General features: G+C 41.1%; 1 protein-coding gene across 5 annotated transcripts in view; it reads right to left on the reverse strand.

The window, feature by feature from the left end:
* Positions 1-1705: 1705 nt before the first annotated feature.
* ELL2 (elongation factor for RNA polymerase II 2) overlaps positions 1706-25666 on the reverse strand; it is a 41641-nt gene continuing 17680 nt past the window's right edge. For 3 of the 5 annotated variants that reach the window (XM_086770344.1, XM_086770345.1, XM_086770346.1), the window contains 10 exons: positions 22065-22186; positions 19251-19414; positions 16310-16566; positions 14371-14495; positions 14132-14219; positions 11860-12430; positions 9472-9541; positions 6078-6249; positions 5128-5172; positions 1706-4995 (listed from right to left, as the gene is read on the reverse strand). In XM_086770344.1, coding sequence (XP_086626470.1) covers positions 4879-4995; positions 5128-5172; positions 6078-6249; positions 9472-9541; positions 11860-12430; positions 14132-14219; positions 14371-14495; positions 16310-16566; positions 19251-19414; positions 22065-22186 — 1731 coding nt within the window. In that variant the 3' untranslated portion in view covers positions 1706-4878. Of the gene's footprint in view, positions 4996-5127; positions 5173-6077; positions 6250-7838; positions 8494-9471; positions 9542-11859; positions 12431-14131; positions 14220-14370; positions 14496-16309; positions 16567-19250; positions 19415-22064; positions 22187-25666 lie in introns of those variants that run through there. The other 2 variants (XM_086770349.1, XM_086770347.1) reach the window with 2 other exon arrangements.

Below are 25666 nucleotides of genomic sequence, written 5' to 3' on the forward strand. Positions count from 1 at the left end.
TTCTCGCCCCATCCCCGCTGGGCACCTGGAAGGTTGCTGAGGTGGATGCACCAGCGGCATCAGCAAGGGCTTGGGCCGTGCGACTTCCTACGGAGGGGAAGTGCTCACCTGAGGAGCTTGCAGGATTGCACGTCTCCATCTCTGCACAGGCGGAGGAAGCTTGTAGCTTCCTCAAATTTAAACGTCAGGACTAGGGCTGAAATAGAAAACTGTATAGAAATCGCCATGGTAGAGGGGCACCTGGAGTTCAGGAGCTGGAAGAGTTAGATCCAAGGTGCACAGAACATACTGATGGCTGCAGCTCTCACAGCGCTGCCCTGTTCTTCAAATGCAGGCCAACCCTCAGGCGCAGAATGGATCTTCCCATGGAAGTCAATAGCTCAGTACTTAAAAATTGATTTCTAACACGGATGTACAGCAGCTTTCCACCTTTCAGGCAACTGCAGCTTACTGAATCGGTAAATGTTTAGGGTTTTAAACAGAGTGGTGGTTTTTTTGTTTGGTTTTGTTTGTTTGTTTGTTTGTTTTTTGTTTGGGGAGGTGGTGTTTTCATTTTGGTTTGGTTTTTGGGGATCTGATCAAAATGACAGCCAGAAATGCATGGGCTTTTTAAGCATATGGGAATCACACATCCTAAAATAGTTTAAGGGCACAGTGAAACGTGAAGCAGAATAAGGATATCTGCTTGTAAAACCTTTATCCATCCATCAGTTTTGTATTTACAACCAACAAGTATGTGTTGAGAGTGATGCAACTGTCTTGTACCAACAGTTAGTGACCAACAGATATGCATTTTCTCAAAGAGGAAGCCCCGGTGATGCAGCCAACAGCCAGACCTGAGACAGTGCTGCTGCCTACTTCCCTGCGTGGCGGTGTGCGCATCGGCAGGGGAAAACCCCTGTGGCCTGCAAGTTTCCCAGATGCTTAAATTTGCTGGATATATAAGTCTTTTGCCAGGACTATGCCCTGTGCTTTGTAATAAAGAAGGTCAGAAAGGAGTCCAAAACTTGGAAAAGTAAGGAAAAACAAGAAATGCAATTTATCATAGAATCATACAATCATAGAATGGTTAGGGTTGGAAGGGACCTTCAAAGGCCATCTAGTCCAACCCCCCTGTAAGGAGCAGGGACATCCCCAACCAGATCAGGTTGCTCAGAGCCTCATCCAGCCTGGCCTTGAACATTTCCAGAGATGGGGCCTCCACCACCTTTCTGGGCATGTGAACATTTTGCTCTTTTAGGTTAGAAATTGGCCCCAGCACCAGAAGACAAGGAGCATGGGTCATCTGCCAGCGTTGGAAAGGGAAGTGAAAGAGGTAGGATATTAAACCTGAGGTTAAAAGAGGGAGAGTAGTCATAAACAGGGGACAACCTGCAGGGAAAATACCTACATACGTTTGCTTTCAGCTGTAACCGAAGCAGCACGCTCACTCTGACAGGCTGGAACAAACCACTCCCTGTTCACTGGCCACCATTTAAGGCGCACCTTTCTCATTTCTCTACGCTTGACAGCAGCACTCCTGAGCGCTCTGTAAATCAGCAGCGGGAGGTTACGGCGAGGTGCTGTACCACTGCCTCGCCCCTCGCGCACCGGCAGAATTTACCCGCTAAAGCCGCAGTCCCCATGGCAGCACCACACCGGTCCATCGCAGAGATGCTGGAGGAGCCTCTCGCTCCCAGAAAAGGAAAGAGCAAAGTCTCAGGACTGCAAAGTTAACATTTTATTGAACTTAAATTGATGTAGAACAGGGGGGCAACAATGGCTCAAGTGCTCACTAACAAACGCCCCAGGATGCTTACATACAGAGTCTTAATACAGTTGTATGGAAACAGTTGAAAAAGTTGTAAAACACACTCAAAGTCAGAAAGAGGGATTCACAGCCCTGTTTTAAGCCTTCATGTTCCCGAATATTGTCCTCCCTTGAATAATTTCATAGTTTTCCCCAGAAGAAGGTTATGGAATCGCTGGCCACATCCCTCCCCCATTAGGTACAGAAACAAATGACAGTAAACTTTTAAAAGAACGATACTTCAAAGTAGCCATAGCTCTTGGCACGAATCAACATTTGCGTATCTAGAAAGCCTGCTTGTAACATTACTATTTTTAAAAAGCTAACAAAGGAGCAAAGTTATTATATTAACATTCCAACTCAATTTCTGTTTAAAAACTGTTGAAGTAGCTTGCCTCCAACACTTGCCTAGGTGTTTTACAAAATAATTCCAAAATATTTCAATATTACTTTTTTTTTTTTTTTTTTTTTAAATAACTGACAGGGTAAACTGAAGACTTAAAAGCAGTCATGTGAGCTGCTTCCAGTGACAGTTTAAAGCATATCTACAGCTTTAAAAAGAAAAAATTACTTTGGGCACAGTTTTTCTCCCTCAAACCCCAGCAAGACTGGAAACCAATCCTCCTAACCTATGGGGGTTTTTTTTCAGCTAACCGGAAAGGGCTATTCCCTCCCTTTCAACCACGTATTTTTTATGAACTGTAGTGAGATTCATGATCTCCATGAAACGGACGTGCACAGTTGCCCCCTCTCTACATCGGTGTAACCCCAGCCTGGATGCCACCACGGGCAGTGTTTGCTTCTCTGAGCGAGCAGGCCAGTTTTACAGGAAAGGCAATAACACAGAGGCCCCACGTCAACGGGCTCCCGGCGTTTGCTGAACAGGAATGTCGACTCCAGGGAAACATGAGATATGTCAATTTACAGCACTGTTTTGCAACAAGTAGGCTGCCGGGTGTACTTGCAAGGCTTCAGAAATGCTCAAGGCAAATGGGCAAAACCTTCAATTAAGGCCTTTACAGCAGCTTGTCGGGTCTGAGCGTGATACGCAGCGCCAGACCGCTGAGTAGCGCTAACCTCCAGCTGCAACTCATCCACAGCCCGTAAACCAGAAGATGCATGCGAATACAGGTCGATGGTAAAAACCCAAACAGTTATCTGCACTGGGTCCCGGCGATACAGCACAGCACGACATCCAGACACTTGTAGCAGCATCGTGTGCCCCGTAAGGGCAGTTAACGGCAGATGCAGGCACGAAGTTTAGATAAAGAACACTGAACTGCCCAAACGGGTCCCAACAGCAGGAACTTCACATTGTTTTAATCTGAACAGCCTCTTTGCTTCTGGATTGAAAGCTAACCGCCCAGCGCGGCTGCGGCAGAACCGCAGCGACTGTAACAGCCTGGGTGTTGCTGCGAGGGTGCGCTCTGGACAGCATTCTGTCGTTAAACCCAGAGGAATGCAGCTCTCAATGGGAAGCAAGAAGTCTTCCCTTCATTTTGCCATTTGAAATGTGGAGTTGAACACAACTGTACTCATCCAAGGGACCCAAAGCCAACTTGGTCTCAGGTAGGTAACACAAGTGTCGCTGTCACGTACAAAAAGGGACACGCCTTGCTTCTGATTCCATCTTCACAAACATAACATCTTTGAACCCACAAATTTAAGGCAAAAATTCAATTGCTCCCATTTACCTGAATGCATGTTTTCTGGCAAGCAAACATTTTCTGGTTTACAGTGACACACAACAGGTTTTTTGGATGCTGGAGATGAAGGCTATTAGTGATACCACTGACATTTTGGCAAAAATTCCAAAATCAGATTTGTAAACATAATGCTTCCCTTTTCACTTGGCAGCATTTTGAGAAGACAAACACAGTAAGACACACAAAGATTTTGCTCAATTTTGACAAAAATAACCTGTGTTTTCACATGATAAAGCAATGGTTTACATCAAAATAAACCAAAAACCTGCATGAAATGAAAGTTTGTGCTGTTTGGTGATCACAGTATTTTATAGTTAAATACGTCTGTTCTTTGTTATATTCCTGGCACCCAGGACAAAAGTCTTTAAATATATATTTCATGTAGGCAATAGCTTCTTTGCATATCTCTCTCAAAAAAAAAAAAAAACAACTTTATAGCAGTATATAAATAGGTAACCTACATGTTTTACTTTATAATCTTGCCCAAAAACTATATATCTGTTTCATTTTTGTAAAGTATTAATTTCCCCAATATTATTAAAGCTGACAAACTATTGAAATGGAAATGCTCTCATCTTCCACAATAAAAGTAGCAATTTTGTAGGAAAAACCTACAGTGACACTCGTCAGTTGTTTTAACCTGAGCGTTTGGCCTACGTAGAGTAGCAGCTTTTTTGTTTTTCTCCATCACGCATGCTCACAGCCACACATCCTTGCACGCACGCAGTACAAGCACTCACTTCCAGACACTGGTAGGCCACGTAGTGCTTCCCAGCTGCTTCAGCAAAGTGGGAAACGGTGTAGCTAACGATTTAACTACACTAAATATACACAAGCAAACACATTAAGGCAACCACTGCAATGGGGGGTTCAAGATGCAGGGGTGAGTTTCTGTTGTAACAAAAGGGGCTGTATACAGCACATACACACACCTCTCTAACCCTCCAAAACAATGTCTTTTTTTTTTTTTTTTTAATTTTGTGCAAATTTCTAAACCTTCTACCATTTAAGGCAAATAGTTTGCATTAACAAGAAAGGTCAGAAAACAGCCTTATGTTTATCCAACAGCATTTCAACTTGCTACAATATTTTCTTAAAATGTGCACAACTTCATAGTAAAGTTACTGGATCCCCGCATCATCTGATAAAATTATTAATGGACAAACATAAGTCTTGAAGAAAAGAAGGGACCAGAAAAAGCAGCTTCAAATACACATATAAGCAACATCAACAACAACAAAAGTAGTTAACTTAAGTCTGCTAATACTGAAACTTCTGTAATGCAAAAGACTTATACTACTTTTTAGAATCTTAAAGCAACTAATCTTAAGTTTTAAATAAATAAGCTTCAGTTCATTCACATGTCCCGGTCAAAGCAGAAGACTAGTGCCATGACTCTGCTTGCCGTTGGTCAAATTCCCCTATTAGTCTCTTAATGTGAGACAGCTTGTTGTGGAGATACTCGCATCTGTACTTGTCTTCATAGTAGTTGGGGCTAGACTGTAAAGGTAAGACAAAAAGGAAAATCAGGGCATGAAAACATTTCTGCAGAGCTTCACGCCTTTTGCTTAAAAATAGCCTGGAGCCAGACTTGGGGATCACAACCTCCCACAAAGCTGGTGTTACATGTACCTGTTTTATCTTCCGATACTCTTCTAAGACTTCCTCATGAAGGATCTTCAAGGAAATAACAAAACACAAAGACAATATGAAGAACATTTCACTACTACCAGAAAATGCAAATTTATGTAAAGCACTAAAAATACACTCAGTTTTACTCAAGATATTTTCTTTTCCATGAGCCACCACTCTCCAGTATTGCAAAAATCAACCACCAAGCCCCCGTATCACCCAAGATCTGCAATTAAACCTGTACACAGGCAACGAAAGGAGCATATGTTTGAAGATGCCTTTTGAGAAGTCACTTACACTGCTGTGAGTTCACAGACAGCTCAAACAGGTGGGGCTTGAGGGCTGAACAACTTTTTGCAGGGTTTTGTCAAGCTACAAAAAACAGAGGTAGGCCATGCAGGGTCTGAGCATGTATGCAAGTTCTGCAAGGTTTCCCTTCGACTGAGCAGTATCAGGCTCAGTACTCCTTCTGCTGACAAACACATTTGCAATCTGCCAAAACCGAAATAAAACTAACCAAAAACTCTCAGTGTGCACAAAGAATTAAAGAATTCTGACACTGAACATGTGGAATTTTTAAGTCAAAATGGGAGACATCCAGGCCGGAAAGCCAGAATATCAGGTTTTTAACACCGTTCTCAGCTCAAACAGCAGCTAGGATCAGCCACCTGGAAGATGAGTAAGTTGTGGCTGCAGGTGTAGTTAAGGGTATAACATCAAGGGAAAGAGAAGGTCAGGAAAGCCTTGGGATTACACCATGGCTTCCATGTGCTTCCACTCTTCTCCCCCATCTGGTTAACAGCAGCTCCTCACCTCGCAAGGATGCTGAGGTGGTCAGCAAAGCCTGAGGCAGTCTGGTACACTGAAGAGTCTGCCTGTGCTGAAAATGTGGACTTCCGGAAGGGAGAAGAGGGAGATGAAACAATCTTCACAGTTCTATTTTTCTTTACCTGATATTCTTTGGACCCTGGAGAAAGAAGCTTGCGCTGGGCATCAAGCTTCATGAATCTCCTGGTGACACTCTCTATCCGAGCATGCAGGCTCCTGTATTCATCGTACTCGGCGTTGAAGTCATCCTTGTAACTCTGGCGTTGCTCGTACGAGACTATAGCTATGTATTTTCTAATGGGGAAATAAGCACACGTGTAATTTTACACCAAGGACATGTCATACTTAATAGCACGCACAGGCACCCAAGCTTTAACTCAGTTAACAATGTGACCGACTGCTTCTACATGCAAGCACATGTGCTCCAAGAGAATATATTTTGGCAATTATAGAAATTTACCATATTTTTGTGACAGTTTTTAGCTAATATTAAACTTTTCAGAGTCTGTATTTAGAAGCTGTGGAAAAAGAAGTGTAGCATACTTCAAAAACATTAGCAATCATTCAAATATAGAAGGGCCAATAAACATATCAGCCTCAGTAAGAGAAGAGAAACTGCTAGATTGTCGTCTCTTTCTGTGAAGGGACATGTTAATTACATTATACTGACTGTTGAAAATTCATTTTCACTACATTTTTGGAAGGAACTGCATTTATGGAGTTGGATGCAGTTAGGTTTTTGGCTACATTTGTGCCTATCTAACAGCAAAGCATAGTTAATGATAAAAATTTATTATTTTCGTGAACACTAGTTCCATTGTTGTCCACACAACTAAGGCATTTGTGATACAGCAGGAAAAACAAATGTCAGGGAAGTCTGAAATTAAAAACACCCCACCACGTCACCTCCTAAGAACGTCAAAATTCACAAATGCTTAAAGCCAGTGATGCGATTGAGACAGTCCTCATTCCCCTCTTCCTTACATCAACACAAGTGGTTTAACGAATCCTTAAAATCACCCTTAGATTTATTTAGCGAGCAGTAAAAATTTAACAAGTTGAAAGTCTGCACCAACGCAGACAACTTTTGTAGGTGATGCATCCCAGGCCAGATGCACCTGATTCGAGTACTAGACGGTTTTTGAAAGAAAACTAAAGATGCCCTTCAGCATTTTGGGAGGTACCTGTGAATCAGCAGCATGGTGTATGCACAGTTACATCACACAGCAGGAGTCCTTGCACAGACAAGAGCTCAGCAAAGCAGTTGCAATGTAATTGTGTGTGGGGAGAAAAGAAATGAGAGTAGAAGTGGGGAGAAACATGAATCTGTTTTGTTCTTCTAGCTTTTGCTGAAACTTTGCTTAAAAAGCTTGAGTTCCTTTACTCTCATAATCTTTATATTACCATGAAAATTATCTGTGCTAACACTGTGATTATACTCATGAATTCTGGAGCACTTAGGAGGAGAAACTGGAATACACTACCAAAGTCCCTTAAGCTGGATCAAATTGCAGGTGATCTCAGGTTTCAATCTTCCTGTAATGATCAGGCAGATGTCTGAAACAGCACAACCTATTTTTTTTTCCCAGGATTTCCAGGGCCAGTAGATTACCTGTGAGATTGTTCCAGAGGTTGCTCCTTTCACACAGAATTCTTAAGTTAAGTTTTTACTTCAATTGAAGAACTAAACCAACTTTATGAAACCCTGCAGGAAGGCTTGTTTGTTTGTTTTAACTCTTAGCAATGGCTATTGGCATCCAACTGTAATATCAGATTACATCAAATAATCATGTACCTTGCCCTCAGTATCGCTGCCCTCAGCTTTCTGGGGAGCAGGCAGCAAAGAGCTGAATCTGTCCATTTTCACCCAGCAGAGGTTGGGAATTAAAAGTAGGTTTGAGTTTTCAGCCTAATATGTCAAGCACTAAACTGCTTCCCTGCAGGGCCAAGGTACTTTCAGTCATTCCATGGAGCATCACTTACTGTATTGAATATGACACAGGGTGCTCCCGTGCCATCTGCCTTAACGCAGATGGAGGATACACCAAAGTTCAAGTTCTACAAGGGTTCTGGCCTCCCCTGCTGACATTCCTCCTCTGAGAGAAGCTGGTGAACCTGGTGATTTGCAGCATTTTAACAGACAGACCCACTTCTCCCTCCCTGCCTGCACTGCAAACACACGAGGCGGCTCGGCACCACTGCTGCGGCTGATGCTCCACAACTGCACGGCTAGGAAGTGTCAGGCTTATCCTGGCTTTGCCTATGCCAGCGCTCCTTTCAGCCCTGAGCACTGAAGGGCCATCAAAACTTTCTCAAATTCATCCTTTCAACTGAGGAAAGAGCTTCAGACTGCTCCCCACTGTGCCCACCTCCCCCTCTTCCCCAAAAAGCATTTTACTAGAAATTCAGGTTGCACTGACCATGTTCTTCCAGTTAGTCCACTGAAGCTTCCTTCAATTTTCACATTTTTTAAAAAAGGTCATCAATAAAAGAGTGGGGGGAAAGCCCAGACATTGGGGATTTGCAGAAGTTACTTCTCTGTTTTACAATAGCAAAGAAAAATCCTCCTGATAGAAAAGTTTTAAAATACTAAAAAATTATTTAGGCAAACAAATGATTATGTTATTACAGCTATTTCATTTTAAAGCAAATTCTTCAATACTTATCATACATGAAACATATACATTTATATAGCAGGTAAATTTTAACTTTTGGAAATGTTAACCTGATGTGTGACAACTTGTTAAGGCGCTAAAACTAAACTTACTGGGAAGGCCTTCTGTAATTTTATCGACTACAAATGCCAGTCATCGTAGATACACAGCACTTCACATGCAAATTTAAGGCATTCTTATTGTGCTCTGGAGCCAAAATTAAGCAACTAAAATTTAAAGACGGAATTGACATTCTTCTCTTTTCTCTACCTCTTTGGTCTGCAGTTCTACAGTGAAACTGGATATTTTGCTGTAGCATCTAGTTAGTCAGTGGTGATTTTACATCAAAGCTTTAAAAATAACTTTGAAGTTAACTACTGTTAGCTCATGTATAGGCTTTGTAATGCTGGACTTCAAAGTCTGCTATCCTCCCTCCCTGCCTTTCCAGCTTAGATGCAATAAGCAGTGAAAACACAGGCAAGATGCTCAAATTTCGGTATTCAGTATTTTAGCATTCAGCCTTCCTCCTGTATTGTCTGACCTCTAAAAAGAAAACAGTGCATGTTTATATTCCTTTTTATTGTGTTCTTAAAGAATGAAACTAACTGTTTCAGTCTTCTTCCAAAGTACACTAAAAATTATTTTTAAAACTTCTTTTCCCCTACAATAATTAAGAGACAACCTCAGAGTTTAAAACTGGCAGGTGCTCAAATAAGGCAGCTGGGTGACTTAAAGGAACTTTTCACTATTCTAAAATTACATTTTGGTAATTTTTCAATTTTGTAGCTAAACAAGAGTTTTTACAGGTCATTTTCCAACTGCTTCAATGAGAGGCAAGAGACTGAATTGTTATTTTACTCACACAAAGTAGTCTGGTTGTTCACTTGTTGATGAAGGAGGATCTGTGGCGGCAGTGCAAGTTTCTTTAACTCCTACAGAAAAAGCAGAATTGTGACAGTGATAAACAGATTTTTAATATAGCCAAACAATGCTAACCTGATGGGTCTGAAAAAATAATTTAGACTTTTGCTCTCATAGTAAGTTACTCGGAATGAGTTCTAGAAGTTAATAATAGGGCTCACACGACCTTCTCTACAGTAGGCAGTACCAGGGATTAGAAAGAGGGCACAGCCACTCCATTGTACAGGTTCTGCACTACCACAGTATTAACCTGGGGTCAGATTTTCTTATTTGAAAACATGATGTGGCATCTGCACAACAATTCAAGCAATGCAGCAACAGATGTAGCTGCACAAAAGACGACAGCTTGATACATATATATATATACACACACACACCTCTCTCTCTATATATATCTATCTCAACAATCAGGTTCCAGTGAGAAATATAGTAGAAAGCTCAAGTTCTTTTCATGCCATGGTTTTAATCCCTCCTTCCCTGCCAATTACAGATATCCACAGTTAGATTTAATTTCAGCAGCCCTCTCAGCAGGAAAGTCAATAGCATCGTACGTGGGTTACTGGCACTCGGGCTTCAGTAACCTGCAACAAAGACTTACTCCTCATCAACATGGCAATACTGGGTTTGAAAGCTATTTGCCCCTGTAAATGGCTCTTTTGCTCTTTTAAATGCCATTAGGAAAGCACAGTACAGTTAATCTCTAGTCTCTCTTTTTAACATAATATTTCAAGAGCCCCCTATCTTTTTGACAAATAAGAAAAATTGGCACTGTGAGGAAGTTAGCTGAAACATTTCGGGTTTTGTTGCAAGTTTAAAAAACACACAATCCTTCATATTCATTACTGCCTTACATTGCCACTGTTTAAACACAGTATTTCTGCTAAAGTTCAGCCATTCTTGCCAATCTCTAATCTACCTGGGCTTTAAGTTGTGGGGTGAGAAAAGAGCTATCATGCAATGTTCTTCTTGATTCTTCTGCTTTTACTACTGTTACACGGTATAGCAAGAGTACAAAGAGTGTAAAAGTGAGAACAAAACTTGAGAGAAATGCAAATATTCATAGTTACAGTACGTACAATACAACTTAAGTGAACACTTTTGCCTTGAGCATCTCGCTTCCAAGAATCCAAGTGCATTTGTTGACACGGCTCAGTCCATTTGAAACCCTCTGTGTAAGCACCAACTTGAAACACAGTACAAAATTTTCCTTCCCTAGCTGCTCAGAATTTTGCTACTGCCTTCTGGAGAAAGATGCTCACACATTTATAAATTCAAGCATGAGTATTTTCAACGTAATCCCAAGCGATTTGGGCACTGTGTGTATGTCCAGGATAAATGTGAGAAGACCATCTCAAAGCACGCTTACCTAGAAGCACACCACCACGTCAAAGAGGCACCCTGCGCACCCAAAAGATGGCTCTGGGCTGTGACAGGAAAGGGCTAAACCTGACTTCTAATTTGCTAGTCAAACCTCTGAAATTAAACAGCAGAGATTTAAGAAAGGAACTAAACTCTGCCTTATTCTTTTTCATATGTGTGTGTGTTAAAAATCAAGTATTCTTAACGCGTTTCTGTTTAGGCTTTCAGTGTCATTTTAAGTGTGCACCATTTCTACATCTTTGAAGTCATAAGTTCTGCAGCTAGGATGCAGGGGAAGCTCCTCCAGCACAATTCAAACCAAAACTCTAGTAAACCATATGCCAGTTTACGTAGGTTTTAGATTTTCCACAAAAATGTTGAGTTTGATAAACCCTGCATTGTGATACGCCATGAAATACATTTAGGTTAGATCTATATGTTTCAGTAAACTAGTATGCAGTAAGTATGTGTGATGGGTTTTTATTTTCAGTGTGCAGACTTTAAAACTTACTGTTGGAAAAAGTGGAGTAAGTTTTAGTGAACTATCAGTTTACTGGAAATGAAGCAATTAAAAAAAAAAATCCATACCTTGTTTTTTTCTAGTACCTGGCTCTTGCCTGTAACTAGTTTCTGCCCAACAGCAATCTATTTCAGATTTCGTTGTTCTAATGATTTTTTGTACTACAGAGTGAGAATTCTTAAAAACGAACCTAATTTTAGCTAAGGTTCCAGCGGAATGAGTCTAGATTCTACTTTTTTTTTTTTTTTTAAACCTAACAGTTACAATGCAATGCAATGGCAGAAAAAGAAATATTGATTCTTCATGACCATAGAGCAGGGATAATAGCAAGGCACTTAATACACAGCAAGTGAAAAAGCAGACCATTCATGTTTCCAGTCCCTGGTTTTACCAGTCCCTTTTCATCAGGGTTACGCATGTGATAGTTAAAAAAAAGCAGTGTATTAATACCTTCATCTGAATCAAAGTGGGAGGATTTTTTCAGCTGGGCAGTTTCCTCTTTTTTAAGGTCTTTCTTGTCCTCGCTTGCTTTTGTAGTGTCCTGTATTTTGCTTTCATCCTTCTCCTTAGGCTCTTCTACCTTCTTGTGCTTTTGGTGCAACACCGCACGCTTCTTGCCTGCGGACTTGGGAGACTCCACCTGTGCCATGGCAGGCGCTGGGATTCCCAAACGAGTCTGAGAGGTATATTTTTGTTGCTGGTCCTCATAGATGCTGTTGCTGTTTTGACTGAAGGTGTCCAACGGCAGGTCTTGTGTCCCTCGCCCCTCAGGGGTGCTGGGGGAGGTGGAGCTGGCAGTTTGAGGAGGGTTGGAGGTGGGAAGGAGTGTGGGAGGCAGCGTCGGAGGAGCAAGAGTAGTGGCAGCTGCCGGCGGGGGAGGCGGCGGTGGGGCAGCAGTGGCTTTGTCGCTGGAGGCAGGCAAGTGGCCACTGTATGGTGGCTGGATTCGGCTGGTCAGGTGAGATATCCTCGGCTTTTTGTTCATCAGAGGATCAATAAAATCAGAATTCAAAAGACGTTTCTGTAATAATAATTAAAAAAAAATTATCAGAATTAAGTTTTGCTCCCATTTCTGAAAGAGGAGCATTTCTGAACAGGCAATTGTTGGTAACACACCTTTCTTATCTAAAAATAGCTGTGAAATAAGGAAGTACTGCAGCTAAATACATGGTTTATTTCATTCTTTGCTTCCAATTTTATGATTCAGCAAGTTGTTCCTCAAATATACAGCTAAAAGGCTTTGGGAGAAAGGCACCTTCTTCAGCAGCTCTATCAAAGGCTTCACCAAAATGAGGAGGTCAGGTCAGTATTGTTTAGCTACCAATTTCTGTTCTGATATTTCGGGTTAAGAGTCAGCTTTTGCTGTCACACAGCCACACAATTTACTAAAGCGGTCCCAAGACACACGTGAAGTGCAAAGCTGACAGGAATAGGCAAAACCCCCAGTTTTGCTGCAGTTCTCATTCTAGCTGTTCTCCAGCGGAAATGCTGGTTGACATCCTCTTCTCTATCAAGCACATGCTGCCCACGTTGATGTACAGGCGGCAGCTTGGACCAGGAGTGCCAGGCATGGCTCTGTGCTGCCCTCTTGAAATAAATCCAGACTCTGTGTGTACGGAGGAGGTGTGAAGAGGCCCCTGGGACTGGCACTATTTCATGCTCTGACTGCAAGAGTTAGGGAAAAACAGAGGTCTGTCCTTCCTCCTCTAGTCAAACTTAAATGTCTCAGAGGTGAAAGGCTTTCCATACTTCCCATCTTATTGCTGTACACTGAAGTGCAGTTTAGTCACAGGAAGTATCAAACTTCTCCTTTGATGCCTTCTATGGTGAGTTTTCCAAGCTTCTCCTAAAAGCGTTTGCGTTGTCCTCTTGTATTGATAGGAAAACAGGACGTGCATTTTAAGTCTGAAAAGGCTGGGGGTAGGCAGACGTACTACCTGCTGATTGAGATCACACCTGGACTACCCTGAATCAAAATGAGTGCTTAAATGATGTCTACAGGGGAAAAAAAAAAAAAAAAAAAATTCCTCCAAGGGGATCACTATTGTAATTTGTCCTTATTCTAGAGCTTCCTAAGCTTTATATTTAAACAGTAGCGCAAGGATGATTGTACATATTTAATGTAACTACCATACCACAAATAACCTGGAACACATGAAATCAAGTAAGAAAAATACATACGTATCTTGTCTTTAGAAGACCTCCCTATGCACCAAGATAAACAAGTTATGTAGCAACACAAAACCATTTTAAGTATTTAACGAGAAGGTACAGGACTGTATAACGATAATGGGTAACCAAGAAATTCAGCAGACAAGTCCAAATCCTACAGGTGAGTTTCAGCTTCAGCAAGGCCAATGTGCTATGGATGGAGAGTTACAGGGCAATGTGCTGGCTGTTCAAACGTGACTGGGGTGGTCTGTCAGAAATCTGTGTATTTACAGGTGTATTTACAAAATACTGTGTAGATAGCAATTGTATATTTTTCTAAATATTTTAATAAACATTCTGAAATACAGAACACTAAATACAGCAGCTCTTAAGCTAAGTTTTTTGCAGTCTTTAACAGTGCAACCGTCTTTAAAAAATATAAAAATAGAGATAAACGCTTCAGTTTTTCATGTGTTAAAGACAATATTAGAGCTTCACATCACAGCTTTTAGACTAATACAAAGTGTAAATCTTAATACACTGTAAATAATGTCAAAAAAATAGAAGATACCTGAGAAGTTGATGGAGCATCTTTATTAGAAGTTACAGGAGATTCCAAACTGCTGGTGCTGGTGGCATTCTGAGATGAATTTAGTTTTCTGTAAGGATGACCCAACATTTTAGATTACAATGCAAAAATATCTATGTCATAGTTCTTTTATTATGGGGAAGACAGACATTTGTTACCCAGAAAAAAAAAAAAAAAAAAAAAAAAAAGGCTATTTTCCTTTCCCTAGAGACTGAACTTACCTAGAAAGTATTAACTCCAATGACTGTTTATCTATTTCATTGTATCCAGGCCAATCTTTCTGAATTTCTTTAAATATATAATCCTTCAGAGTGTAAGAATTATCCTTTGGATTCAGGTTGGCTACCTACAGGCAGACATTTAAGAAAATAAATGTTCATTATATCTAAATGCAAACTACAGAAATAAGATTGGTATTGCAAAGCTAAAAACAAAATCATGCACCAGGTTTCCATGTTTTTAAGATGTGAAAATCAAAGTAGCTCTCATGTAATGAGCACCAATTTTTTAAGAGGTGGTCAATTTGGGATCCAGAAACTTGGATGGAAGAAAATCCTGAACTGCTGCAAGCATGTATGAAATACACTTTATGAAAACCTCTCTCTGCACCATGTATCTGGTTTTTATCTTTAGAACCAAGGCACTTTAAATCTTCACCACATAAAATACATTGAGACGCCCAGTTTTCTTCTTATTTATTTTTCTTTTTTAAAAACTGAAGAACACCATCTTGACATACAACCTGAGAGCTGTTCAACTTGAGGAGGACGCCTGCTGTTCTTTCATTTCAGAGAGCTGAACTGTGATGGCAGAGCACAGACTGTGCCTGGAACAAAACATGTTTTCCATCATCACGGTAAGGACCACAGTATGTCCTCATTTGTCTTTATAAACAGAATGGCTGTTCTTTCTCAAGTGCCTCAGCCACAATAAGCTATAGCTCTCTACTGAACAGTCATATGCAGTAACCTAACCAGCACCGAACTTCTGGTACAAAGATGAATTACTCATCTATCTCATTAATTTTAAGCCACACTGAAGTTTCACCAGTTGGGAACAAAGTAACTGTACTCCCATCTAACAAGTTGCATTTTGAAAATAAGTGATGAAGCTTTTAAGGAGAGGTATACAGGCCCAGATACCCTCTCCCTTTTGCAAACACAGGGTTCATCAGGGCAAACCACTGTCACAAGAAGGTTGTGTGCCTGCACTGCCCTATACTTTTGAAAATAAAATGAGTTTATATCTTTCTTAAGGAAAATACAAAGTCTATTCAGAAAGTTAAAATGAGCCAGTAAAACCTTGTGACCATTGACACTTAAAGTGCCACTGACACCTGTTCAGAGATTCAGATAAAACCTCAAAAAACCCAGCCTCCATCAATTTGCCTGATACAAAATACTGAAAAACTTACCAACATACCATCATCACTTTTTGCAGCTTTGCCTACCTTTTCCTTGAAAATATCATAGATAAATACTGCTAACTTGTGTCTGTGTGCATGCCTGTCCATCCTTAGCTTAAAAAAAATTAACAGTAACGAAGATATGAAAAATCAATAATTCACTTGTTAAAAACAGAATTAAAGCTGTGTTCTAAGAGAACATCACTCTTTTAATTTACAATTTGGCTGGAAAATCCTTTCTTGGATTGCAATTCTAACAGATCCCAAGAGAAGCCAAGTACCATTTACAGGTCACCAACTACATTCAAATGAATTACTGACCTATGTGACTACCAAACTTCTCTCCTCATAAACGATCACAAGAAATATTAAGTACTATGACATGACAAACTATTTCACACCATCCAGAAAACGCATGGTCAGTTTCTCCCAATTAAGCAGTTAAGCAGTACAAGTAAGAGAGAGGAAAAAATAAGACAATAGAGGCAATAAAGCCAAAAATAGTTAATTACTGCCTGCCATTCTAGCAAAACAAAAACACTTCCAAAAAAAACCATTTAAATCCTTCTTTCCCTTCCACACATTGACTTGCAGTTTGGGGCATCTGTATACAGTTGATTGAAAAACTTAAACAAGGAGCATTAGGTAAGTTGTTTATTATTTTTTAATTTAAATACATGAGTAACACACCTCAAAACTATGATTAAAAGAATAGCAGGAGGGAAAAAACACTGGCACAAACCCACTGATCTCACCTGATGAAGGGTAGTGCCAAGGGAATTCCTGTCCTTTTGGCTGACACCATCTCTCAGCAAGCGAGCAAGTAACTCTGGCTTCTTGTAACTCTTCAGTGCCAGTAAGTGAATAACCCTGTCCCTGTACGGTCGCTGAGAAACTGCGCTCTGCGTGTGAGTCCTGCGTATTGCGTTGGCAGGGTTCACAGGTGTTGACCTCTTCCTCTCGGGCACAGCATCTGCAACGCTTTGTGGTGCTTTTCTGATTGGTCTTTTACCTAAAGCAGGAAGGGGGGAAAGGAGGGAGAAAAAAAAAAAAGAAAAGAAAGAAAAAAGAGAGAGTACTATTAGAGGTCGGGAGAATTGTGAGAAGACACGAAAGTTCATTTAAAAGAATTTACTAAGCTGGATAAACTCTAAAAACTGTATTTAGTTAGCATTTCAAGATCTATAAGAACATACAGGTAGTAAAGATGAGTCAAGCTGAACATTAACAAAGAAATATTCAATATTTTAAAAGCTGGTAAATAAGTGATACTGGTAGGAAGACTTCAATGACTATTTACATGGTGCTTTTATTATTTTCACAGTTTATAAGCTCAAGCATTGAATACCCTAAATCAGGCTTTTTTATCTTTTTAGAAAAGTACTCTAAAGCGTGATGCAAAGGTCTTCCATATAATTAAAAGAGTCCCCATTAATGCCTAGGGAGACCAAGTCTACACAACTAATTGCATCACTGCTTAAAGAAACTATGAACACTTGGTGTTAATCACGTCAGAAACCATAAGTTACATCACATTTTAAATGGAAACGTTCCTGTCTTATTAAATAAGCCCAAGTTTGTGAGAAACAATACACCAAAAATGTAAGAGTTCTTGGGACAAAGGTCAGAGAAGTTTTAAGACATGGCCTGGGCAGCATTTTGGATCCAACTCCATAAAGACATGTTTCTAACTGGAGGAATAATGCAAGTGTTTGCAAATGATGCATCCAGAACTTAAAAATATCACCCAACCTGAATCTCAGTTTTCAGAAAAAGACTCAAACTTCCCTACTGCTTTGAAATAGTATTTGCTATTGAACAGAAAAAAAAAAAAAAAGATTTATCAGAATATTACAGAAAATTATTTCAGTAAACACTGCAATCCAGCAGAGGATGTGACAACCTAGGCATTTTTCTGAAACCAGTAACTCAGGTTTGGTACATGAGTGAGACTCAAAGTATATTGGTGAGAAAACCTGGAGCTTGTTCTCTTCTGTCAGACACAGAGACTGAGCTGTGCTTGTGTACTGGTCATCCCCAGGAACTGCGAAAATTTGCTTCCTTTCTGCAGTGGAGGCCAAACCTTTATAACGTTTCCACCCTGCATGTTCCCTGGACTTTGCTCTTCTGGTTTTCAGGAACAAACTTAATTGCACAAACACACGCAGTTACATTTTTAGAACAGTACGAACTTGCCAGTTATTTATTGAACGCATTACAAACATTTTGACAAGCTAAATTCAATGTAGATACACAACCTTCCCCCCCACAGTGGCTACTGTAGGCAGTATTCAAACAAAACACCTCCTAAAGTCATGTCTCTGCATTATTTAAAAAAAAAAAACAAACCTGAAAACATAACCAAGTATTAGCATGTTTTACAAACCCAGTTCCTAATTTGTACTGCACGAAGCATGTTGCAAAGTCACCTCCATGCCCTACCAGCAAGCAGACCTGTCCTACCTGAGCTCCATCAATGCCAGTCAAACAAAAGTACCCCCAAACACCATAACTGTCCTGCTGCCAGCCTCCAGATTCCGTTTATTTAATGCTAAATATTCACTTAACATCTATTTAAACCAACACCATCAATTATGCAGAGCATTCACATGTAAAATATGTGAACTTTGCCGTGAGTTTTGAAATACATGAAAGTCCTCCTTTGACACCACCGTTAAAGAGCAGCTTAGACAACATGGGGGAAGCAGTCCCAACCCCATGTCCCAGTACTAACCCCTGCCCAGCTCCCTTCGTGCCAAGGCCACACACATGTAGCTCTGTATCTCCAAAAAGCCATGACAACGCTGGCTTAAAACACTCTGCAGCAGGTTGAGGCAGCGTGGCACTGTCGCTGCCAGGGACATCTGTGCTGGTGCAGGACTGCAGCCAAAGCCAAGCGAGCGCCTGTTTCACTTAACGAAGACGGATGTGCTTGGTCCGGCTCAGTGCTGCGGGAAGGACTGCCGCTGCCTGTACCACGGAGTGCCTGCAAGGCGGACACTCACCTTGCACCTACCTGCAGCCAGCTCCAGGCTCCTCGGGAAAACGGTACTCAGAACAGCTCAATAATGAACAATACCACCCAAATGCTTTTTGTTTTGTGGAAAGCAATGAAATCCATAGGAAGATGCCACCATTACCTTACTTTAACTTTTTTTTTTTAAAAAAACAAAACAAAACACACTGTGGTCTTGTGTTGTGGTAACAGTTGCTTATCAATGAACAAGACATAAAAGAAATAAAACTTAATCAGCATTAGCAAGTGTGAAAAGCAAAGTTTTTCATATTAAGCTTATGAATTTGTATATGAGACTTCCTCAGTGTTCAATTTTTTAGATTACAAATTAAGGTTAATAGTTTAGCACAGTATGTAGGTACTCAAAAGTGCTGTTACAAAACCAAAACATTAGCTACTAAACCAGATAATTTAAGTGCATGTGGTGGTATAAAAACCCTACATCAACAGTCAAAATTTCAACCAGTCAAGCAATGCGGGAACAAGAAAGGGCTGGCAGGCTTTCTCAGGGAAAATAGGGTGAATGTCGCACGCAGCAACAGGAGACTGCAAATCCGTAATCCGAGGGCAAGGCACCCGCACCCCAGACCTCTGAACATATCCCAAGAATACGCTGAAAAGAGGAATTACTGAATTTGAAAACTTACAGGCATCCAGTAGAAAATGAAATACAACCATACCTAAAAGTGGTCCACCAGGTTTAATAACCTTTGCACTTCGATTGCGCGACTCCTCTTCTGCCTGGGTCATGCGCTCTCGGGTCGTCGCATAGGAGTCGCTTGTTGCACATACTGTAACTTTATTCTGTATGGGTCCCAGGCAACTGAGCTGCGAGGCTCCAGAACTAAAAAAAACATTGAAAAAGGTGAGCCCAAGCACCAGATCAGGTTCAGAAGTATGGTTGTATCAGGAAATTTAAAACCTGCCTTAACAGCTGAAGAAAAATGTTTTCCAGTTCTGATAGCTAGCTGGGGCAAAAAGTATTTCAGATTGTCTGTACACATCCAAATTGTATCAGTTTTACCGGTCAGTGTAAGCACATTTCCCCATATCACTGTATTTGGGAGGCAGGCCCGGGGCACAGCTGGCGGCTGTATCGGTGCACCGGCAGTCACAGGGACAACCGGGGCAGTTACACCGGCACCCTCACGGCAGGCAGGTCCTGCCCCAGGCGCTTTCCTTTCCACTGGTCGCCTGGCTCTCAGCACACCTCTGTGGGGCACACACCTTCTCCTCTCACCTGAGGTGGCCCGTGGTGGCCCCAGGCCCTGCCAGGCCCAGGGAGGGCAAGGCAGCCCCCCCTCCAGACCCTCATCTTGCTTTCAAACGTCCACCCTCCCCGTCACCGACAGCGCTGAGGAGTGCTTGTGCTTCACCCGCCTGCTTCTCCGAGGATTTGTGCGGGAGCTAACTGGCACTTGGAGCCAACCCTGCACGAGGGAAAGGACGGCGAGGTCTCCGTGATAGTGCTGGGGTGGGCGGTGGGCTCCAGGAGGCATTTCTGGAGGGTCTGGCCCTCCATGGTCAGTCCAAATGTGCTCCTGCAGTGCACTGTGCCCAGCCAGGAGGGCACCTCAGCTGACCAACAGCAGCTTCGTTTAAACCATCCCAGCTACCACCGCTCTTCATGAGTGCGCCGGGTGGCACCTGCCTTTGCAACAGCTCTGACCAGAGAAAGGGCATTGGCTTTAGCTAACCTGAAACGCCTTAACCACCGCCTCCCCATCGAGGCTCCAAGAAGAAAAGTCAAGAATCTTGCGTCTCAACTTACTACATAGTTTTTGAAAGTCACAAAGCTGGACCATGCCACTGACCAATGTCTCAAGATGATACAGTTTTGTCCACAGCCTAGAGCTATGCACTGATTCCTTCCTCCAAAATCAGTGCATTTACAACACACAAAAAAAGACCTTCTTGCCGTCTAAAGTACAGCTTTTACCCATTTCCTTGAACATCCCTGCCTTTAGGAGCTTTTTCACCACAGGAGTGGTGAGACACTGACACCTCCTCAGGCTGGGCATTTGCAAAATCCAGGTCAGTTTTCTGGTTTCTGGTTTGGGGTTTGGTTGGTTGGGGTTTTTTTTGTTTTGTTTTGTTGTTTTTGTTTTTTTTTTTTTTTCCCCAAACAACTCTGCGTGTAACACTACACAAGTTTTGCATTAGCTTTGCAGGGACTTCGTACAAACTGAGAGCTGGCTACAAAGGACCTCGCAAAAGCTAGTCTGAATTAGATTTTGAAGTAGATTAGTAAAACCACATTGAAACTACCTAGGCATGTTATTCAAAATTATCCTGGGCTAAAGCAGCTTAAGTTTAATCTTATTTACAAAATGAATCCAGTTTAACTGAACTGAAGGTGCTCCTTCCCAAAGAAGGAAGTGCCCTCAGAGATGCTCTGGAGAGGCAAGCCAGGAGTGGAGGCACGACCTCTCACCCCCGGGCCCACACTCCTGCTGCTTGCTTCGGCAGCTGTCTGGCCCCTTTCAGATAGACTTTAATCAAAAAGGAAAAAAAAAACCAACCCAAAATGCTCACTGCCCCAGGCTCCCCCAGGTCTGCTGCTAAACCACTGGGCTTTTTGCCCATCCCATCAGTTAAGTGAGTTCACTGAAAGGCTGTGTTGTATTAGAGAAGACCTAACACAAGGGGAGAAAGAGGAGGATGAGGATGCTGAGAGATCGCTTGTTAGGCAGAGAGCTATTAAATCAGCTCATTTTCTTATTGCTCCCAAAGCCCACTATCTAGACAAATCTCTGTTTGGAAATTGAGGGCAGAAGCTCTCCTGTGACCAAGAATCTGTGCAGCACCTTCTGGAGAGATGCATCAGTGTGCCTGTTTGCTATCAATCCCAGATAAAGACAGAAACCCTACCTGTGATGCCCTAGTTAACCAAATGGGACAAACAGCTGTTCAACACCACTGGATTACATCAGTTCTATACCAAACGTAATATTCTAGAAGCTGAAGCAGGCTTCACGTAACAAGCACAGTATTTTCTTGCCTTTTCAGCAGATGTTAACAGTGTTCACTTTGACTCAAAGGACTGGGACAAGGTGCTGCTGTAATAGGTTTGGGTTCTGAAACACCATGGTTATGCACTTACGGATAAGGTCACCCATTTATGTGGTTCTTAAAATAAGACATCTATCCATCATGGCCAGCACGCCAGCACGCTGCCAGCCATAATCATGTTTACATATGGCTGTAGAATGGATCTGGTCTACCTTGGATGATGCTGAGCTCCACACACTTTTAAAAATAGCACTAAGAGGTGAGAAGGTACTCAAAACGTTACTTTAAGAGCACAAACCAGAAAGAATTCTAAGTAAAAGCAAGTATTTATATTTGGCAAGAAATCATGCTATTGCAAGGAATTAATTTTCTACTGCAGCTGATCACTAGAAGCATGCTTCTGTTAAAGTTTTTCGCTATATGCTCAAAGCCACAGAATTGAGTTAAATTTCCCATGAAAGAAAATGTTAAGTAAAACTTACCTTGAGTTTGTTTGCTGGACACAGTCAAAGCTTCCCTGAGGATTATCTTTGCCAATATTTGACAAGTAGAAGTTAAATGTATGCACTTCATTTGGCAGATCAACTTTGGGAATTTTAATAAGCTAAAAGCAAAAAAAAAAAAAGGTTTATGTAAAAACTTCAGCCTACACTCCTTTGCTCGCGGTTATCTAGAACCATAGTTTTAAACAAGAAACTGCATTTTGAAAGTTTTGATATTATTTCAGTCGTGTCACTGAAAAGGCTGCTTGGGCACAATTCTGCCTCTGACAGCAGCGCTGGCTACGTGTCTGCCGCAGTGGTAACGGCACTGGAAAAGCTACAGCCACTCAGTCTCTAATTCAGGAAAGCATCCAAGTAACAAGTAATCCTTTCCTATTTAGTGGAATTAATACGCACGTGCTTAACTTTAAATGCAAGTGCCTGAGTATAATAAAACGGACCGAAGCTCAGCTAACAAAATAGACAAGATCAATTCACACAGACCACATCAGGCCCAACTTTGTGATTTGTTTGGTCCTAATGAGGCACATTTGGGAACGAGCTCCAAGGGGGGGAAACAAACAAAGAAACAAAAACCACCACAAAACCCAGCAACACCCAAACAAAAAAAAGTCAAACTTCTTAAACTAAAAAAGATGAATTTCAACTACAAGAGGTGCTAAAAGCCTTTTTCTTTTACTCGGCTCTAGATGCAATTATTGCCATAAATGTGACATGCAAGCAGTTTTTCATAAGTTTAGTCAGATGTAACAAAACTTGATTTACTTGGCTGAATTGATCATTTTGTACAGAATGTGCTGCATTCTGCTGGAGCTTTAACATGAAAACATGAGAAGCCATTAAAACATTTATTGGCATAAGCACATTTTCCAGTGTGCTGCTATACAAAACAATACTGAAGCACAGAAAAACTACTGCCATCCAACTACTTTATTCTGAAGGTAAAATTAGCTTGCAGTAAACCTAAAAAGCTATTCTTCTGAAATTTGCTGGAATTTTTATTGGAACATCAAATACAACTGACAAAGATATGTAAAAGCAATACTGGATAGTCTCTCAGAAATCTCTCTCGATATTTCGCTTGTGAGATTGGCCAGTCTTCATAAATGCCAACGTCATTTGCACAAAGTGCTACTACAAAACATCAGTATGGGTAGAGCTTACCGACAGCTTGAGACAGCGGCTGGACATGAAGGAGAAAGACAAGCCACACGAACACCATATCCTTTTACTCAGCTTGAAGTACCAGCATGCTTAAAAGAGCATCCGTGCATTTTATACAAGAATGGAAATAAATTTCCTAAGTTATCAAATGCATAATCTCGGATTATACAAGCAGCTTCACCTTTCAATGATTACAAAGGTCACTACAGAGTAGCCATCAACCTAAGACCACCAAATTACACTAAAATTAATCTGTATTATATAAAAACTAACTAGCATTAATTCAAAGTTTCACCGTACTGGTTTTCTATAAATACAGCAGTTGTGTATGTATGAATTTGACAATTTGAATTCAATCTGCTGTAGAAGAGGTAATGTTTTTCATCCTGATATACTTTTTGGAAAACAGAGAACTATACACTATGATGAATCCAATGCTAGCCCTCAAAAAATACAATCAGAGGGAAGCAGGTCATCGTTGCTGTGTAAGCTTGGACTTCATTCTCAAAGCTTATTTTGAGCAAATCTTTATTTTCCATTGATCAGCCTAAAGAATGTATATGCACTGAATCATCTTAAACATTAGGAATTTCTCTACCCTAATACTTACAGTTAAAACTCTGGATTGCCACGGATATTAAACCACTCTGTGGCTCAGTGTGTTTTGATGCAATGACATGAAGACAGAAGCTGGCCTCAGAGCACATTTGAAAACACGTCTGTTGCTGTTTTGGTCTCTTCAGTGAGAACTTATTTCTCCCAAACATTTAAAAAAACCACTGAAAGTACAGAGGAAAAACAAGTCTGCCTCCTTACAGGCAGGTGTCTATAAAGCTTATCATCAACAGTGATTTTCCAGGAGCAAACTCAAATGGAAACACTCAATGTTTTGACGTTTCCCTGACCACTTATAAACTCTGTAAGAAAGACACTGACAATGAGGGAACCAGCTGCTGCAACCACTGTGACAGTTTTCTTTGCATGAGCAAGGAAAAGGTCTAGAAATTCACTTTAATTCTCAGATTTTTAGGATATAATTTTCACAAATTTCAGAAGAACTAGATGACCACTCCTCAGACATTTGTTAATTTGGATGAAAAGAATGCAAGAATGGTGTGGGAATATTTTTTGCTAGAAAAATTCAGAAGTGGCAGTGCAACTAATTTGACAATAAGAATTTATCTCTTTCATCCTCTGTTTCAAAGTTTTATTATTTAGTTTGTAACTTAGCAGCCTTTTATTTTTGTGCACTTTTTTGGGGGGGCTCGTTCAGAATATCCACAGTCAAAAGCTTTGTCCCTCAATAAAGCACATTTATTGAAGTCTGTCACAATTCAGATAATCCAAATCTAATAAATTTGGGACAAGCTCTGAGGGGAAAAAAAAAATGTATTTTAAGTTATATTAAATGCAGTTCAATTAGATAAGTCTGTTTCCCACATTACGGTTTAAAAGTGAAAGTTTAAACATTTATGAGATGGAACAAAGATTAATTATTGAATCTGTAGGTAATACAAAGCTGGCAGGGACAAAATACATGAGGATGCAGTTAAAACTCAAAGCAGTCTTGAAAAATAGGAACAAAGGTCTGAAAATAGGCATATAATACCCTTCAAAAGAGGCTGTGCAGGGTACCTCATTGTGGAGTAAAAGCCCAACACAGGGAAGCAGCTGTACAGACAATGATCTGCAGGTTACAGTCGAACATCCAGCCAACACAAGCCCACAGCACCACGCTTTTGCAATACTGGGGTGCACCAGCATGACTACAGCAAGACGAACAGCAGGCTGAACTGCGGGACATCGACATGAAACCTGCGCACGGGAGCCGCCGCTCTTGATCAGCTTTCCACCTTGCCAGAGGTTTCCACCATGCCTGTCCCCCTTCCCACACCACATCGCACACCACCGGTCCGGAGAAGCAGGAGGCTTCAACAGCACAAACCCCAGCCCCGGTGCACTGTCCCCTACCAAATGCCACCCACCACTTTTGACCCGAAGGGATTTCAAGGCTCCGTCCTCGCTTCTTTGCAAGGATGACCTCATCCCCTCAGAAATCAAGTAAACTTAACTTACAGAGGCATGTTTTTAAAGCCTGGGGCTCTTGCTTGGCAATAGGCAGTCCAGAAAGTATTCCTAGGATATCAACATATTTTCAGCAACCTAGAGAAAGCAATACTTGAACCGGATAAACTTGCTGACAACACTTAGATTTGCAAAAACTACTGTTATCTCAGCCCCTTAGGATCAACTCCTCACTGCTGTTGACATATTTGCCATTTCTTTCTGTATCTTGCAAGACAAAATAACACTTTGAAGTAGTTTATAGACTCAGCAACTTCTACAAATAAGCCTCCTGTTTTGAATAAACAGTCCTATTTTTACACTGTAAATTTATATATTATATGGTTCTGAAA

Source organism: Chlamydotis macqueenii, chromosome Z (assembly GCF_036417535.1).
Source record: "Chlamydotis macqueenii isolate bChlMac1 chromosome Z, bChlMac1.mat, whole genome shotgun sequence".
Lineage (NCBI taxonomy): Eukaryota > Metazoa > Chordata > Aves > Otidiformes > Otididae > Chlamydotis > Chlamydotis macqueenii.